This window comes from Strix uralensis, chromosome Z, assembly GCF_047716275.1.
Source record: "Strix uralensis isolate ZFMK-TIS-50842 chromosome Z, bStrUra1, whole genome shotgun sequence".
In the NCBI taxonomy this organism is placed as follows: domain Eukaryota; kingdom Metazoa; phylum Chordata; class Aves; order Strigiformes; family Strigidae; genus Strix; species Strix uralensis.
Window position 1 is genome coordinate 31,909,192 of NC_134012.1, and position 16,468 is coordinate 31,925,659.

At 36.4% G+C, this 16,468-nt stretch overlaps 1 protein-coding gene across 1 annotated transcript in view; it reads right to left on the reverse strand.

Annotated features, from left to right (window-relative positions):
- The window catches only part of PTPRD (protein tyrosine phosphatase receptor type D), a 385,966-nt gene that overhangs the window by 104,847 nt on the left and 264,651 nt on the right, over positions 1-16,468 (reverse strand). The window contains exons 12-18 of the mRNA XM_074855344.1: positions 14,689-14,994; positions 13,507-13,700; positions 11,565-11,591; positions 9,368-9,485; positions 3,786-4,373; positions 3,261-3,361; positions 2,127-2,386 (exon numbers count right to left, since the gene is read on the reverse strand). Of these exons, the coding sequence (XP_074711445.1) occupies positions 2,127-2,386; positions 3,261-3,361; positions 3,786-4,373; positions 9,368-9,485; positions 11,565-11,591; positions 13,507-13,700; positions 14,689-14,994 (1,594 nt within the window). The remainder of the gene's footprint in view (positions 1-2,126; positions 2,387-3,260; positions 3,362-3,785; positions 4,374-9,367; positions 9,486-11,564; positions 11,592-13,506; positions 13,701-14,688; positions 14,995-16,468) is intronic.

A 16,468-nucleotide genomic window follows, 5' to 3' on the forward strand; every position in this document is an offset into this window, starting at 1 on the left:
TATTATTGAAATATTCTTGGTGCTTCATAGTAAGATAGATGATTGTCTCTGTAGCATATAACGTACCCACAGAGGAACAGCAACTGTAAATATGTCAACATAACTATTACACAAAATTGTTCTTCCCATACAAAGACTATAGATGCAATAATCTTACTTCTAGCATCAGGTAAGCTTTTTCTGTTCAGTATGTAGCTGCTTTGGTATACCTACTTCCAAGGGTTGTCAATCTTTTTTTTCTTTTTTTTTTTTTTTCTCTATCTCAAGTCTGATCACATGTTCTTAGAAAATAGATATAGGAGGAGGAACATTAGTTGCAAAATTGGCAGTTGGACCCCATAGGTTTGATGTACCTTTCCTGATGTCACTTAGCCTCTTTCATTTATTTACACTACATGAAAGGAAGGGCATCAGCTCTTTATCCATTGCTATCTTCTGCTATTGTTTGACCAGCTACCCTGCACTTCTTTCTCTGTGTGAATGCTCTGCCTCATAAATCTTTTTTGACTCATTCCATCTTCAGTCTTCCTTAGATGCATTGTTACTGACCGCATCTTACTCAACCTAATGATAATGGCTATATTTTTCAGTTTTTCATCCTTTTAATGTCTCAAATTCATTTTTTTCTTGACCTCACCTGCCTCAAAATCCTCAGTCAGCAATGAAAAAGGGGAGCAGCTTTCTACAAAGCTGTCAGTAAAAACTCACCAAGGAGAGGACAAGTTGAATCCCCAACAATATTTAATGACTTGCTCATTTTCTCCCCCATTTCCTTTACATTACACATGGGAACCTTATAGACCAACAAGAATCACTATAAGCAGAGCAATAACACTTATTGATTGTACCATGCTTCACGTTCTCTTGGAAAACCTTTATTGTCTAACCTTTCTAATCCCTGCTGACCATGTGCTGTCAGCTCTTTAGTCCTGTTTCTCCATAGCATCTTTCCCCCAAAATCTAAGTGACCTCTAGTAAAATCTCTGCCTTTTTTTTTTTTTTTTTTTTTGCAAAATCTTCTGTTTTCTTTCTGGAATCAGTGAAGAGGACCTGAGATTTTTCTTTTAATAAAAAACTTCAGAATTAACTAATCTGAATTAATACAAGTGCAGTAAGAATTCTCCAAAAAACAAAACTCCACATAACTCTGGAATAACTGAGTCTGAGTACTTCAAGGTGCTGCAGCAGGGCATCTATCCATTGATGGGTTATCCATTCTTCTTGAGACAATGCATTGTTCAAAACACAACTGGCTTTCTTAATCCCTCTTTGCTATGGAAATCAGTGATGAAACACTGTAGTCTGAGAAACAGCTACAAACTGAAGGACAATCCTCCATATATATCGATCTAGATTTTACTCAGGTTTACATGCTTGGCTAAGTGACAAACTTATAGAATAGTTCCAGTTGAAAGGGACCTACAACAATTGTCTAGTCCAACTGCCTGACCACTTCAGGGTTGACTGAAAGTTAAAGCATGTTATTAACGACTTTGTCCAAATGCTTCTTAAATGCTGACAGGCTTGGGGCATTGATCACCTCTTCAGGAAGCCCGTTCCAGCATTTGACCACCCTCTCTATAAAGAAATACTTCCTAATATCCAGTCTGAACCTCCCCTGATGCAGCTTGGAACCATCCTCATTAGTCTTATCACTGGATCCCAGGGAGAAGAGATCAGCACCTCCCTCTTCACTTCCCCTCCTCAAGAAGCTGCAGAGAGCAATGAGGTTGCCTCTCAGCCTCCTTTTCTCCAAACTAGACAAACCTTAGCTGCTTCTCATAGCACATGCCTTTCAACCCTTTCACCAGCTTTGTCAGTCCTCTGGACACATTCAAGTACCTTAACAACAGAATTTGGCATTTGTTCTTGTTAAATTTCATGCCATTGATAACTGCACAATGGTCCAATCTATCTAGATCCCTCTGCAAGGCCTCTTGTCCCTTGAGGGAGTCAACAGCACCTGACAGTTTAGTGCTGTCAAATATTAGTCCAATATTAGTCCAAACTCTAATGCAGAGTGCTGTACTCTCTGTACCAACCTGTTCCATCACTACAGCTCTAGATTTTATTAACAGTAAGAATAATCATCTTTCTGGAGATAAAAACAATGGTATGTCACTCACTTGATATTCTCATTTGAAGGTACTTCTGGAAGTTCCACAGTTATCATGCCGTCTAAGTTGGTCTTTCCAATGAAAACTGGCTTGGTGCGTAGCACGTCGGGTGCAGTCTTTGCTGTCACTCTGTGCTGAAGACCCCCGGCACTATTCCCTCTGTTTGTCAGCACAAATGAATATGATGTCTCTGGCTTCAAGTTAGTGATCAGCTTTTGAGTAGCACGTCCATCAACCTCTACCACCATTTTCCCATCATCATAAAGGATCTAAGTTAATATATAAATCGAAGGTCGTTTTGGTTACTAAGAGGAGGCAACTGATATTGTCACACTGAATTCAGGAACAAACAGATATAAATTTAAAATGAAAGTTTCTGGCCATTCTAGGCTGTAAGATAGTAATGAATTCACTACTGCAATTAAACTTCTCGCTTTCGGGGAAAAAAAAAAGAATTACATTAATCTAAAGCAGTGTAAGCACTCCCAAAATCCAATTTCACTTATTCAACTTTAGTAGTTTTGCTTGAACCCAGCATTCATATCAAAGCACACTTGTTGTTAAAGATACCTTGACTTTTTCACTCACACTCCTTATTTAGAAAGGGTTTTGCAACATTTAATTCATAAAATACTGCTCTTCACTTGACACTGCCTGAGATGACACAAGCGATGAAGAATGATGCATAAAAAATGCCAGCCAGACTGCAGGTTGCATTGAGTCTCTTTATCTGGCTAATGTAGTTAGTGCAGTAAGAGCTATATGCAAAAATGTGTTGTTTCACATGTGAGGAGACAAAAACCAAAACGGTAGTCAGTTACAGTCACTGCAGAATGACTAAAAAAAAGAAGAAAACTATTCTTTACTTTCACTGTTTCCTCTAAGATATTGTAGCAATGAACTACCAATTAGCAAGGTGTTCATACCATGCATAATAACCAGTATGAGCTTGACCTGGAAATACTGGAAAGCTCATATTGCCAAATGACTGAATTGAGCAGCTTGGGTCAATGTTGCTGATTAGTTTGCATTCTTAAATACAGCAATACCAAAAAAATCCACATGTTTAGTAAGCTACTTAACCAGGTGAATGACATCCTCTAGTTTCTGTATTTTCTCTCGTACAAATGGAAAGTAACTTACTTTGAAAGGCAAGGCTGAATTGTAATTTTCTGGAATTTCCCAGGAGAGCAAAACAGAAGTCTTCATTACTGCTTTAACATGAAAATTTTTTGCAAACACTGCTGGAAAAAAAGAAACAATGTCTATAAACAACATCTTGGAGCTTAGATCTTGCCATATTTCCACTGCTACCTGGGAGTATTAGTTTTCATTTAGGTCAAAAACCAACAAGGATTTAATTCTCCTACCTGTTTGCTCATATTTAAGTATCACATTTTAACTCATTCTCACTCTTACTGACAACCCAACATGTACATTTTCCTTACCTGAAAAAATTGTGAAGACGTTAGCCAGAACTTGCTTGGCAAGGGACAACTGAATTCTAAGGCATCCAAAACATATTAAGATTTATATACTTTACCTTTTGTGTTTGATGAACCTATTTCTATGAATGGGCTGGTCAGTTTTATTTATAGCTGCAAAAACACTGATATCCAAAGACCGATACTCCTTTAAAGGTCAACGCCATAAGCAGACAAATCCTACCTTGATCCACGGGTAGTGTCCTGAACTGGACACTTGGACTATATGGACCAGGCCCTTTGCTTGTGTGGGCACGTACTTTTACATCATATGTGGTATCTGGTTTTAAGCCAGAAAGTGTCATAGTGGTATCAGCAGGAACAACAGGGAGTTCAACTGGCTGGTAAGCAACATTGATATCTCTGTACAAGATGGTATATTTGGTGATAATGCCATTTCTCTCTGCCAAGAGTGGCAGCTGCCAAGTTAATTGAACTGATGTAGAAGTAGAACTTTCCGAGTGGAGATTTTGGGGAAATCCACTGGGTACCTCTTCAGGAACAGAAATCTCTTTAACCATCTCCTCCCCAAAGCCCACTTTATTTCTAGCTGAGAGCCTGAAGACGTAAGAAGCTCCTTTGTGAATATCTGTGGCTGTGAAGTGATCTTCCTTCTCTGAGAACTCCATGGTTGTAAATGTATCCACATCTTTGCGACCAAACTTCAGGCGATAACCCTGCAGCGGGCCAAAAGTGTCCACGGGAGGGTGCCACTGAATTAGAGCCGTGTTCATCTGTGTGTGGCTAATCACAAGCCGAGGTTTGCCTGGAACTGTAGCACAATGTTATTTAAAGATGATAAATACAAACAGAATTGCATGTACAATTCTTGAGGCTAGTTTTAGCAGGAATAGGGATAAATTTTCTCTTCCCTCACTCTTAGTTCCATAAATTACTCTCTTATGGAAGAAATAATTGAGTCATATGGTACAATGAACTATGATAGGAAAGCCATTTACTGTTTGTTGTCTTCTTCCCTTACTATTATTTCTAAATACAGAGAACATTCAGAGGCACAGGACTTAGGAACACAAGTCAAGAAATAAATCTTCCAACAGACATCTTATGAATGGTTCTGTCTCACTTACAAATCCTTGCTTGCAAAAAAAGAGTATTGTCAAAAGTATTCATTAATTTAATCCAAGGCATATTTCTGCTATTCCTGTAAATGGAAAAATAATTAATGATAATAGTAACAGTAGTAGTACTAGTAGTAATAATGGAGAAATTGCAAGTTTCTAGATGTGTCTAACGTAACTTTTGCCACTGATAGGTAAAATGTGGTAGAAGGGAAGTCAGACCAACCTTGTCATCAACAACCATTACTATGTATGGTAGAACGCTATCATTCCACCTTGCATACACAAATCACCTCCAACATGGGCTGTTTCAACTTGGAGTGGTAGGACAGTTTGGAATTTAATTTCTTGCTTGTCCTGCCTTATCACATATGATTTTGTTTCCAGCATAGTCTTTGAGCATGTGAACTGGATTTCTTCCAAAGAAGACTAAATTGGAAGCTCTTCTTAAACTGCACACCAGATACACTGAAATCCTTAATTGGGACCTATTGGTCCAAACTGATGATTTGTCGTTCAGAGAAGTTGTGACGGTCTGGTGAGTGCTGTGAAGCTGTGATAAGTGTGGTGAGGACATTCAGTCTACAGGACTGAATCAGCCCTAATCGAGGGGGAAATCCCATCATGAAATTTATATTGTGTACATTTTTGGAGCCCTGATATCAATTGCTCTCATTTACTGTGTCTAATTAATTTATATATTTATTTTTATTTATTAATTTATTCATATTCATTTATATACATATATATTTAATTTACATTTTCATTAATATTTCTATTCCAAATAGTCTGTTTCTATTACAATGACTTATTTGATAATGAAGCATAGCCATAAGTATTTAGAAATTTCATGTTCATTGTGTATCAATGCCTGACAGGTCATGAGACTAGAATAGTTTTGGGAGTAGTAATGCCATGATAACATAGTCTTCCATGAAGACTAATTAGCTCCATCCGCATTCAAAGCTTTCCCACATGAATGTAACTGCTGCACTGTGAGCTCTGGTTCCTGAATTTAAACACTTCAATGGATTTTATTACTTATCTTCAGTTCTCAGGCACCCAGCAAATCAGATTCTTATTGTCAGAAGTTCTGACTATCATTCCATAATGAATTAGGAATAAGGAGGAGGAATGGCATGGCTTGACGAAAATTCTGCATTTAATATGCTCCTTCCTCATTATATCTGTCATAAGTCATGACACTGCTTCTAATTGTGTAAGAATTATAACTAGTTTTTATATAAATTTTCCAAATATCCTTCTTTTTAAATGTCTAGTTCACCTACAAGTATTATTCCCAGGAATTTTGTAAGTTTTTTCCTACACTTTCTTCTGCATAAAGAATATCTCTTCTCTGACTTTCTGCTGCATAAAGAATATCTCTGACTTCCTCATTGATTGTTACAAGCCTTTATGGAACAAAGAAAAGGCTGTGAAGGCCTTTTGCAGGCCATATTTTTCTCTACATTATAACTATTACTGAAGCCAATGGGGCATATGAAAGAGAAGAGTCCACACAAATAGAATAATAACTCCTTCAGCTTTCTAGAGGAGAGACTGCTGGAAGGTGTCACTAAATTATTTTTGTGATAAATTGCTTTTTTTCCTTGTAGCAGACCTCACAGTTAGAACTTCTTTAACCTTTGTGCTAACTACAGAGAAAGAAAGAAATTACTACTTGCTTTTGATCAGAACAGGGGAATTAATAAAATACCTTGTGATTAAAATGGTGATTAAAATGAATAAAAATGGTCACTTTTTTTTTTTTTTTTTTTAATATGGAGCCTATCTGGTTTTGCGAAGTGTATGAATTTCCTTTTTGTTAACACACAAATATTGATAGAAAATGTTTTTCTCTCTTTTTATTTCCAGATAGCTTTCAGTTAACATTTTCTTTCAGTGTGACCACTTATGAATATTACAGTCTTGTGGGACAAATGGTACGATTCTGTGCCATCCTATATAAAGTAGCATCATGGAATAGCTCTATCTAGAAACTTCTGATAATAATACCTGAATTTGCCATGAGCCCAAATGAAGCGAAATTGCCTATGAAAAAAAATATTCTCTGATCTAGTGAAATCCACCTCTGTTACTACACAACAAGATGTTCCTCACACATTGGTTTGCAGCAGTCATTACACCAAAGAGTTGTAATGGCATGCCATTACTAGTAGAAGCTCAAGCAAGCTGCCTTTGCCAAATCACTCAAAGTAATTTGCTTCTGTTAGGTGTTATACAGTACACCACTGTTTTAATGCACATTTTCTCCTCTTAGATGAAATCTGTATTTCAAGAGTGCTGTCCAGCATGGAGCGTAAATTCAAAATAATGGACAAGCTGTCATGCTATGCGATTCTTCAACTACTACAGAAATTAAAGGTCTGATTAAATTATCCATAAAAATTGTATGATATCACTGACTAGTAAGTCTTAATTTTTATCAAAGTCTTGTTAATCACATAATTTGTAACTCCTGCCCCAAGTAATTTAAAATTTTCAAACACTTTGACTTGGAAATGTTCAGTAACATTTCTTCTTCCATCTGATTTCAAAACCTAGAAAAGGAAACTGAATATGACAGAAACACTGTGGAGTGAAAATATTAACTGCATTCAGTGAGTTCACTAATAACTGAAGTTACCGTACTTCAGGCTCAGTTACATTTAGTGAATGTTTCCTGTCTAAAAATGTAAATGATGTTTTTATATCACTAACCGGACACAGATGAATAGTTAACTTATCATTTGAATAACTTATGAATAGTTAGCTTCTCCAGTAAACATTTAGACATTTATTCCCCTTTCATATCTCTTATGGATATAATCTCACTCATTCTAATACAGCTGCATGTGACTTAAACCTTTAAAAATTAGACTAGAAAGTCAGACCCTTCATTTGCTTTATTGTAGTATTTGAATAGCACCCTTTTAGGAAAAAATCAAATGAAAACTCTCAAGAGAATAAGCGGGTGTATTTCAGACCTATAAGCCCCTGGTATTAATGCATCATTTCTTCATTCTATTCTCATAGAAAGACAGTGAGCTGGAAACTCTTGGTAATAACTGTATTTATTGTCTCCTTTTTCAAAAACCTGCATATGAATTTTCCTTACAAACAGAGCTCAACCACAGAAAGCTGTAACAGCAAGTGAAGAGGTGTTCATACAACCTGGAATGTAGGAAGGAGCAAAATGGTAACTAGCTGTTCTCCTAGAGACCAGGAACAAACATTACTTGTTCACAGGGTGAAGCAAACAGCAAGAACAGTGTAGTATGTATCATTTACAGGCATGACTCTGATTCTCAATCGCTCTTCAGTCACTCAGGGTTTTATGGGACATAGGATTTGTTTGACTTTCTAAAGTAGAAGCATCTTGGAAGAGTGAAACATGAATAGTCAATAAGGACTAAATGCACAGAAGCTTTAAGTTTTGCAAGCAGGTTTGCATAGCCTGTGTTTATATGTAGAAACTTACCAAATCATAATCTATATAGTTGTGTTTATTTGAACTGGGAACTGAACTTTAAAAAGAATAATGGATCAACTGTCTTTTTTCTTAAATCAATTTCAAATGCAAGCGGGAAGTATATATCTTTTTTTTCCTGAGACCATGAGAATTCAGGAAAGATAAGTTGGAGGGTAAGTTTCAGCGTCAGTCAAGAGTAATGACTAGACGGTACCCTAAAATCTGAAATGAAACAATATGACATGTCTAGCCACCAATATTTTTCCAAGGAAGCTGCTGAGACAAGGATATAGATGTTTCTGATTTTAGTACAAGATGTGCTTTACTTTCAGTGATTGTTTTAAAAATTCAGTCAATCAGTATAAATGCAAGTACATATGCCTTTTGGACCTTATATATTAGCATAAACAATACATTGTTAATAAGAGAGCTTGTAACAGTGCTACAAAGGTTTTCATGTGATTGTAATGAAATATCCTTAATGGCTACACTAAAGAACCCAGAAAATGAACACCTACAGGCTGTGAACACCTGTAAGTGAACAGCACACTAGGGCTGTGGTGGCATCCCTTGGTTAAGCTGTACCACAGTGAACCATTTAAATTTAAAAACCAGTTGAATTGGTCATGCAGTCAGATACCCACCATCTAGTACCACCTGCAATCACATGTAGACTGAACACAGCAGCATGCTATATTTTGCCCCAGTTTATGCCTCAAATTGCCACTGAAGCAATATGGGTTTCACAGGCTGGACTTTCATTCCATTTTATAATTCTCTGCTATAATAATCACATTTTTCTGAGATAAGTTGTGACTGTCATACAGATAGGTTCTTTCAATGTTCTTACTGACAGGTAGCAGCATTGCTGCTCTCACAAAGATCAGGAAAGGCCTTCACAAGTTTTTCAAATATCTTTCTCAGCTCTGAACTTCTATTTTTTCCTCTCTAAGAAGACACCAATCAGAATGGAAGAGCTACTAGGAAGTATGAAGTTAAGTATTAGATTTTGGCTGCACCCTGAACTGAGAAAGAGACAAAGGAGGATACTGGTTCTGATTTATCTAAATAATGAAGGGCCAAATACTGAAAAAGAAAACTGTATGCCCTATAAACACTTTCAACACAGCAGCTGACTTCAAAATAGTAGGAGCAAAACACTAGCAAGTAAAGTCAAAGTATTTATTCAGACATTAATGGGTATGTGAGTATTACCTGCACCAGTAGTAGATACAAGTTTGGGCTTGCTGCGTGCTCCATCACCTTTTGTTGTATAGGCTGTCACAGTGAAGGAGTATGTAGTTTCAGGCTGAAGACCAGAAATTATCATTTCCTAAGATGAAATAAAATAAGAACAATTTATTAAAAATAGATTGTTTTCCAGGAGAGCACAGAATCCTTTCGACACCCCCTGTATATTACATATGGTGTGCATGCTTTTGTGCTACTGGCAGTGATAGCAAGCATTTGAGAGCACCAACAGACTGTTCTGTGTAAAACAGTTCATAATGTAAGATGTTTCACTCACTTAAGCAATAGAAGACAGCACACCTCTAAATAGCATGCCTTAGGTAGTTTAAGGCACAAGGCCAAAGGCTTAGTGGTACGAACAGTGAATAAAGCCTTCTGAAACACCTTGCCTGAGTAATACTATTGATATTGTGAAATATGTGAACATGTAGATATTTACAGGACATCAGTGATATAGTTATAAAATGCCTAGTAAGAAGAGTGCTGCACTTGTATCCATACTTTGTAAGTAATGAAGATTTAGCTGAACAAGAAAGCCTTGTTACTTTCATAACATTTTCATTTCAGCCTGTGTCACTGGTTGGATTGTGCATCTAAATATCTCTAAGGACTTCAGAAACAACACGTTCTTCAGGTTTAAACAAACTACCTAAAACACCATTAAAAATCTGGTGAAAAAATAAATCTGATGGCCCTCAAACAAATGACAGCAGCTACAAAACAAGTAGCTTTTCATCCAGTACAAGTGAATGGGAGTAAGATCAAACTGTAAGTGTCAAAGCAAGGGGAACCTTTTTACAGATGTGCGTGCACATACATGTATACACACGCAGAAGATGGTGTAAGAGCCAGCCACCTAAACCAAACTAAACTTATGTTATGCTAAAAGGGTAGCCAGAGAAATTTAAGCCTTGACACTCATGACATAAGTAAGTTTTATATGCAAATATGAAAGGACAGTATTTGGAGGCAACTGACTGGCCCAAAGTTCACAACTTATCAGCTTCCAGTCTGTAACTACTGGACAACTCCTTTGCATTTTCATATGCCTGAATGGATTTACACTACAACTCACTGCTGCCAGAGAGATGGTGTATTTATGCAGAAAAAATAGCAAATGTGCAATCACACACCCCTCAGATGCAACAACCATAAAAGTTAATATAAAAATTATGGGTCAGACTATCCACAGTAAATGGACTTTTCAAGATAATGGGTATGAGCTTGGTACAGATGTGATTAGATTTTAGCATTGTATTTACAGTCAGTTATTAGCAATACAGAAATAACACGCTAATTATCAGAATGAGTATGCAAAATAGCTCAAATAAAATAAAAACAGATTAAAAAAATCATAAAAACACCCCCGAGACCCTGTCTCAGAATTGAATTGACCCTAAAGGCCAAAATCAGTAAGACAGACTTCTCATCTTTCATAAGGAAACTGCACCTGATATTACAGAATAAAATTGAAAAAAGGGAAAAAAAAAATTGCCATCTTTTGAAACAGTGGTGAAGATACTGGCCTCATCTAAAACAAACAGTACTTCATGGTGTAAGAGATATGATTGCATGTAATGTTGTAATTTAAAATTGTGATTTGGATACAGCAAACACTATTACTTAGGCATAAACACTGCAGGGCATTTGTCTTTCCTGATAGCATGCAAAATACACTTATCAAATTACCAAAAAGAAAGCACAACTGACTTCAACTTTCAGCTACACAAAAAACATTAACCTTAAAATGAATACAGAAAAATCTGACTACTGCTACGCAACTCCGAACAACTTTTGTTTTATTTTTCTAACATGTTCTTGTAAAGTGGAAATTGTGAAGCAAAGTCAGTGACAGTCATAAAAAAGAAAACACAAAACAGTTCTGTACATATTGGCATCATGCTAAACCCCAGAACAAGCCAGACACAGTAACCTCCACTCTTCCTGGAAAAAGTAAAAAAAAAAAAACAAAACAACAAAAACAACAGAAAAAATTGCCATAAGGGAAAAACTTTTGATGTTAGGAGCATGCATTTGTGCAAATGAGGAAGAAAAAAAAAAACAACCTCAAAAAAATAAAAGGAGTCTACAAGCAAACAAGCAAAAAGAAAATCCCAAACCCAACACACACTATTTTTCTGGCCAGTCAAAACCTACTCACATGTTCAGTAGTATCATCATATTCCCACTGATTGAGAGTAAAGAATGTTGGAAGGAAAAAAAAAGGGAATGAAGAGATTTGTTGCCTGGTTGAGGTAATGTTTTCTTCTTAACAGTAAAATAAATATGAAAGATGTCTGGACAAGTTGAATTAATTGTGCAGAATCATGCAGAACTTGGTTAATTAAATCAGGCCAGGCATTTTTAATTCCATTTCTGCTCTCCCTAAAAAAAGCCACTTCTATTTCCTTGAAAGAAGAAGGGAGTGGTGAATCCTCTTGTACCATGTAGTAACATTTCATAGTGGATTAGGAAATTAGGAAAAGCTACCAAGACAGAATTAAAGGCTACCTGCTTTATTTAATCATGTTACTAGTCTATATGCTTGACTTTACTAAATGAAATCAATGCCTTCTTTAAATTGATGACAGGATTTTTTAATCTTGAAACCTAACCATACTGATATTTTACCATCAAGGTCTTCATACCTGCACAAGCCCTGATCACATGTGTCATAGAAGCATAACAGGCAGGAAGGAGTGGCGGGAGGAGAAAGGCGGTGACTATGCAGAGTGAACCGATCACAAACAGGCAGGTCAAAGCCAAACTTGGCAAAAAAAGAAATATAATTTTTTCTTTTATGATATTTATGTTCCAGTATCTCTTCTAGTCTCCTGTTTCTGATTTAGTGTTTAAAACTATTTTAAAATACTACCACTCAGAGGTTGAAAGTGAAAATCTGTGCAAGTAGAAAGAGAACCAAAGTGCAAGAGCATCTCCTCTCCCTTTTCCCTCTCCCTTCCAACCTCCCCATCTGTTTCCATCTTTCTCTCCACTGAATTTAAGCTGTAAGAACACCATGTTTTGCAAAATAGGTAAGTACATATGGACAGATAGCCAGACTAGCAGGTAAAACTGTAGCAAAAACCTCCAGGAATAGAGACATTACTTTGAGAACAGGGTCATCAGCAAAATTCCGGTGTAGGAGACCTGTTCTCAAAAAAGATATCTGAAGAGCTGAAATTTACAACTAAGACCGGAAGAAGAAACAGAAGAAGCCAAACCCATTTATTTGTTCACATAAAATGCTTAAGAGGCAAATTTAACCCTTTACTGTCTGTTAGGTTGGTAAATTCTTATTGTTTCCAGTCATTCCAGCCATAAATAGAGAGCTAGCATGAGAGGTGTGCACTTGATAGTAGTTTCAATGTAGGATGATTCCTCCAGTACCAGGAACTTTGGGAATCTTCAGTTTTACAGAACTAGTGTATCCCAATCAGTAAAATCTTGGTTTTAGAAGCTTTTTAAACTTGATGTGATCAGGCTTTTCTTTTTATCATGTCACATAATTTATAAAACAGACAGGAAATTTTGCAATGTAAGTAAGCTCATTTTATTTGCACAGTTAATGATATGAACAATAAGAAGCATAAATACCTTGGTTATTTCTAAAGTTGCACTAATAAAGTAATTTCCTGTAAAACGTGTGGTGAGGTGCATACATGCCAATGACAGAAACACTGTAATAATGGGCCAACACAGGCTTTTAATGATTCGGGGTTCTCCACTGAAGAAACATCAGGTGGGTGGATCAGGCAGTGCACAGCTTGCTACATTGACTGTGACCTTGCTCAGAACTCCCTGATGCATTAAAACTTCAGGGCATAGGTATAGGGTGAAGTCTCTAGGTTTAAGGGAGACAGCAGAATGACACAGCTTAGTATTTATTGGCACACCTATACAGAAAAGGGTGCCTGGGTTTGGCCCAAGAACCTTTAAGCATAAGCATTGTGAAAAAAAAGTTGTTAAAATAGAGATAAAAAATGTTAGCTGGTAGGCTGAAATATAGAAAGAAAAAAAAAAAAAGGCAGTTCTGGATAGCTCTCTGGTACATGAAATGTTTTCACTGTAACCTAGAAGAGAAGATAAAATGCCCTAATTACCTGTGCATCAGCCAGCATGATGTCCTTCAGCATGGGCTGACCCTTTGGCTCTCCATTTTCCATCCTCACGTAGTGGACCTGATATCCTCGGATCTGACCATGCTGCTTATTGGGTACAGGTGAGCGCCATGACACTTTAACAGCAGTAGAGTTGACAGCCTCTACCTCGACTTTGCGAGGAGGACCACTAGGAACTGGAACAACATCATTGGACAGAAGAGAATTACAGGCATCTGTCCCACCCATGTCTTTCGCTTTTTTTTAAAAGAGCAGACTCACTATGTTTTCTTTGAAGAATACAAATTGTTCAACAAATTAAAATGCTCAACCAATCTGCTCTACCTGTCAGTGAAAAGATCAAAAAACATGACTGATGCAAAAAATGGAAGAAAAAAGAGTATTAGAGAAATAGAAAAACATGTAAAAATGTACAAAAGCCAAGGAAGATGCTTTGAGATTCAAAGCATTATAGTACAAAGAGATTTTTTAATCATTGAAATAATAATAATAATAATAATAATAATAATAATAATAATAATAATAAAAACACAAAAGATTTCAAAAAAAGTTTCCCTTGTTTTTGTTTCCTAATGTCTTTGTTTTGGTTTGGTTTTTTTTTGTAGTATAAAAAGGAGGCTGATAATAGGGCTGTCTTCTGTCACTTTCAAGCATGGAAGAAAAGAAAATGTGTGGAGCATCAGTTTTCCAATATCAAAAACTCAAAAAAAAACCCAACCCAAAAAAACCCAAATCAAAAATCACAGCATGGTACAAGAAAGCAGTTAAAAAAACCCCCAAACAACAAAAACAAAACCTGAAAAAAGGTTCACAGACATAAGTGTTTAAAAATAACAATGACTGTAAAATCAAGGAAAAGGCAGAAAGATTTTCCCCTGAGAGTTATTTTTATGTTAAAGGAGGAGCAAGAAGGATACGTATGGGTTCAAAGGGGCAGCAGATTCATGTCACTCACAAAAAGGTACTTTCTGTTAAAAAAAAGAAAAATACCAAATATAAAAATGGTGTGGAAAAGACAAGTCTTTGATTAAAAAACTCAAAGGGTGATAATATCTGTGTTTTGGGAAAAATCAGGAGCAGAAAATATATTGTTAGCCTATACAAAAGACAGCAGATCAACAGAGAGTCATAGAGGCGCAAACTGATGTAGTGGAGGCAACATACCATCTTCATCTGTCCGAATCAATACTGCTAAGCTCTCTGGGCCAGGTCCAACATCAGTGTGGGCAGTCACAGAGATCCGGTATTCAGTCCATTTTTCCAGCTGTTCCAAAAGGTATTGGGTACTGTCCGAGGAAATTCCCAAAATTTCATGGGGCTTGACATCTTCTCCATCAATCCCAATGTACTTGATGGAGTATTCAGTGATAATGCCATTCTGTTTTTCCACCGGTGGAGGTTTCCAACTTACCAAAATGCTAGTGGAGCTGGGGCTTGTGCAACTAATGTCTTGAGGAGGAGCTGATGGCTCTAATTTCAGTAGTGGGTTAAAGGAGGATTTGAGTGAAAGGATAGGAGTGATTGAAAAAATGAACAAAAGAAAAAATAAAAATAAATAAAAGATAACCAAATGAAAATAATAAAACAAAAAAAGTAGAAACTTAAAAAAGCAAAACATCAGATATGCACCTTGGCTTATTAACATGAGGAAACTGAAAATGAATAGACCAACTAAATGGTGAAAAAGGATGTAGGGGAAATACATGAAAATGAAACCTCAAAATAATATTACCTACCTGTAATTAAAATTCTTCTTGAAATAAAACAAAAACGTGACACTTCTATGACTACTGATCTAGCTTTATAATCATCGCAATTAGTGCAAGCTGTAATATTTTAAATGACACATGACATGTATTTACTTGCAAATTTGAACATATCCCCTTAAGTGCGTTTACTTCCTTTGAGAAAAATTCTGTTTTTAAAGAACTCCTAAAAACTTGCAATAATTGCTAGAAATTGCTCCATGAATTGCCATTTTTGTAGCCTCCCCACTCTCATACACATATTATTTTTTCAAGTTTTTTTTATAACTGAGTCTGCCTGGCACAAGTCAACCGTAAATTAGGTTTAAATGGAAAGCATTTGCTGGAACATTTATTGTAGCCAACATACTAGGAGCATGCAGTCAATCGCAGATGAAGAAAGTCTTAGTCAAAGATTTACCTACCAGGAAAAAGTGACAGGCTTGTTGATTCTGACTGTAACTTGTACTTACCCTAGATCAGCTGTCAGTTTTATTTTTTTAACTCCTCTTGGAGACACCTTTGCTAGCAAAGAATTAAATCCTACCAGTAATGTAGGTAATTCTATAGGAAAAAAAAAATCTACCCCCAAACACAGTGTCAAGAAAACAGGTATTCATTTTACAAAGAAAGTGTTCACAAGCTCAGCACATCAGAATGGTGAGAGATTCTGGCTTTGTTTTGTCTCTTGTCACCAGCACCAATCTTCCAGAGCAAAAGTGCTCACCTTGACTCATTTGTACTCAAAGGAGTCTGTAACATATTTACCTTTTCCAGGCTCCAGAGCATTTAAGCATGTATGTCATTCCATTGCTTTCAGTGAGGCAATTCAAGTAACTGAAAGTTAGGTATGCATTTATGCACTTAAATGCACTTTGACTAAGCCTACTGAGATCATTCAGGGCACCAAAAAAGGGGCCATAGATCAAATTCACTGGCACAAGTAGTGGACATGGTGTCCATCCATTTCTGTCTTCTCTTTTGTAAGGAAAACATAAATTTTGGGTGCAAGATCTTTACAGTGGCTTTTTGTTTGTTGTGGTTTTATTTTTTTTCCTTCTACTTTCTTCCCATTTCTTAAGGAAAAAAAGAAACAAATGGATTTCTGATATTTACACTAGGCACAACAAACAAAATTAAAGGAACAGAGAAGTCTTATGACCCTGCTGTGACTTATTGCATTTACACATGTATCTTTT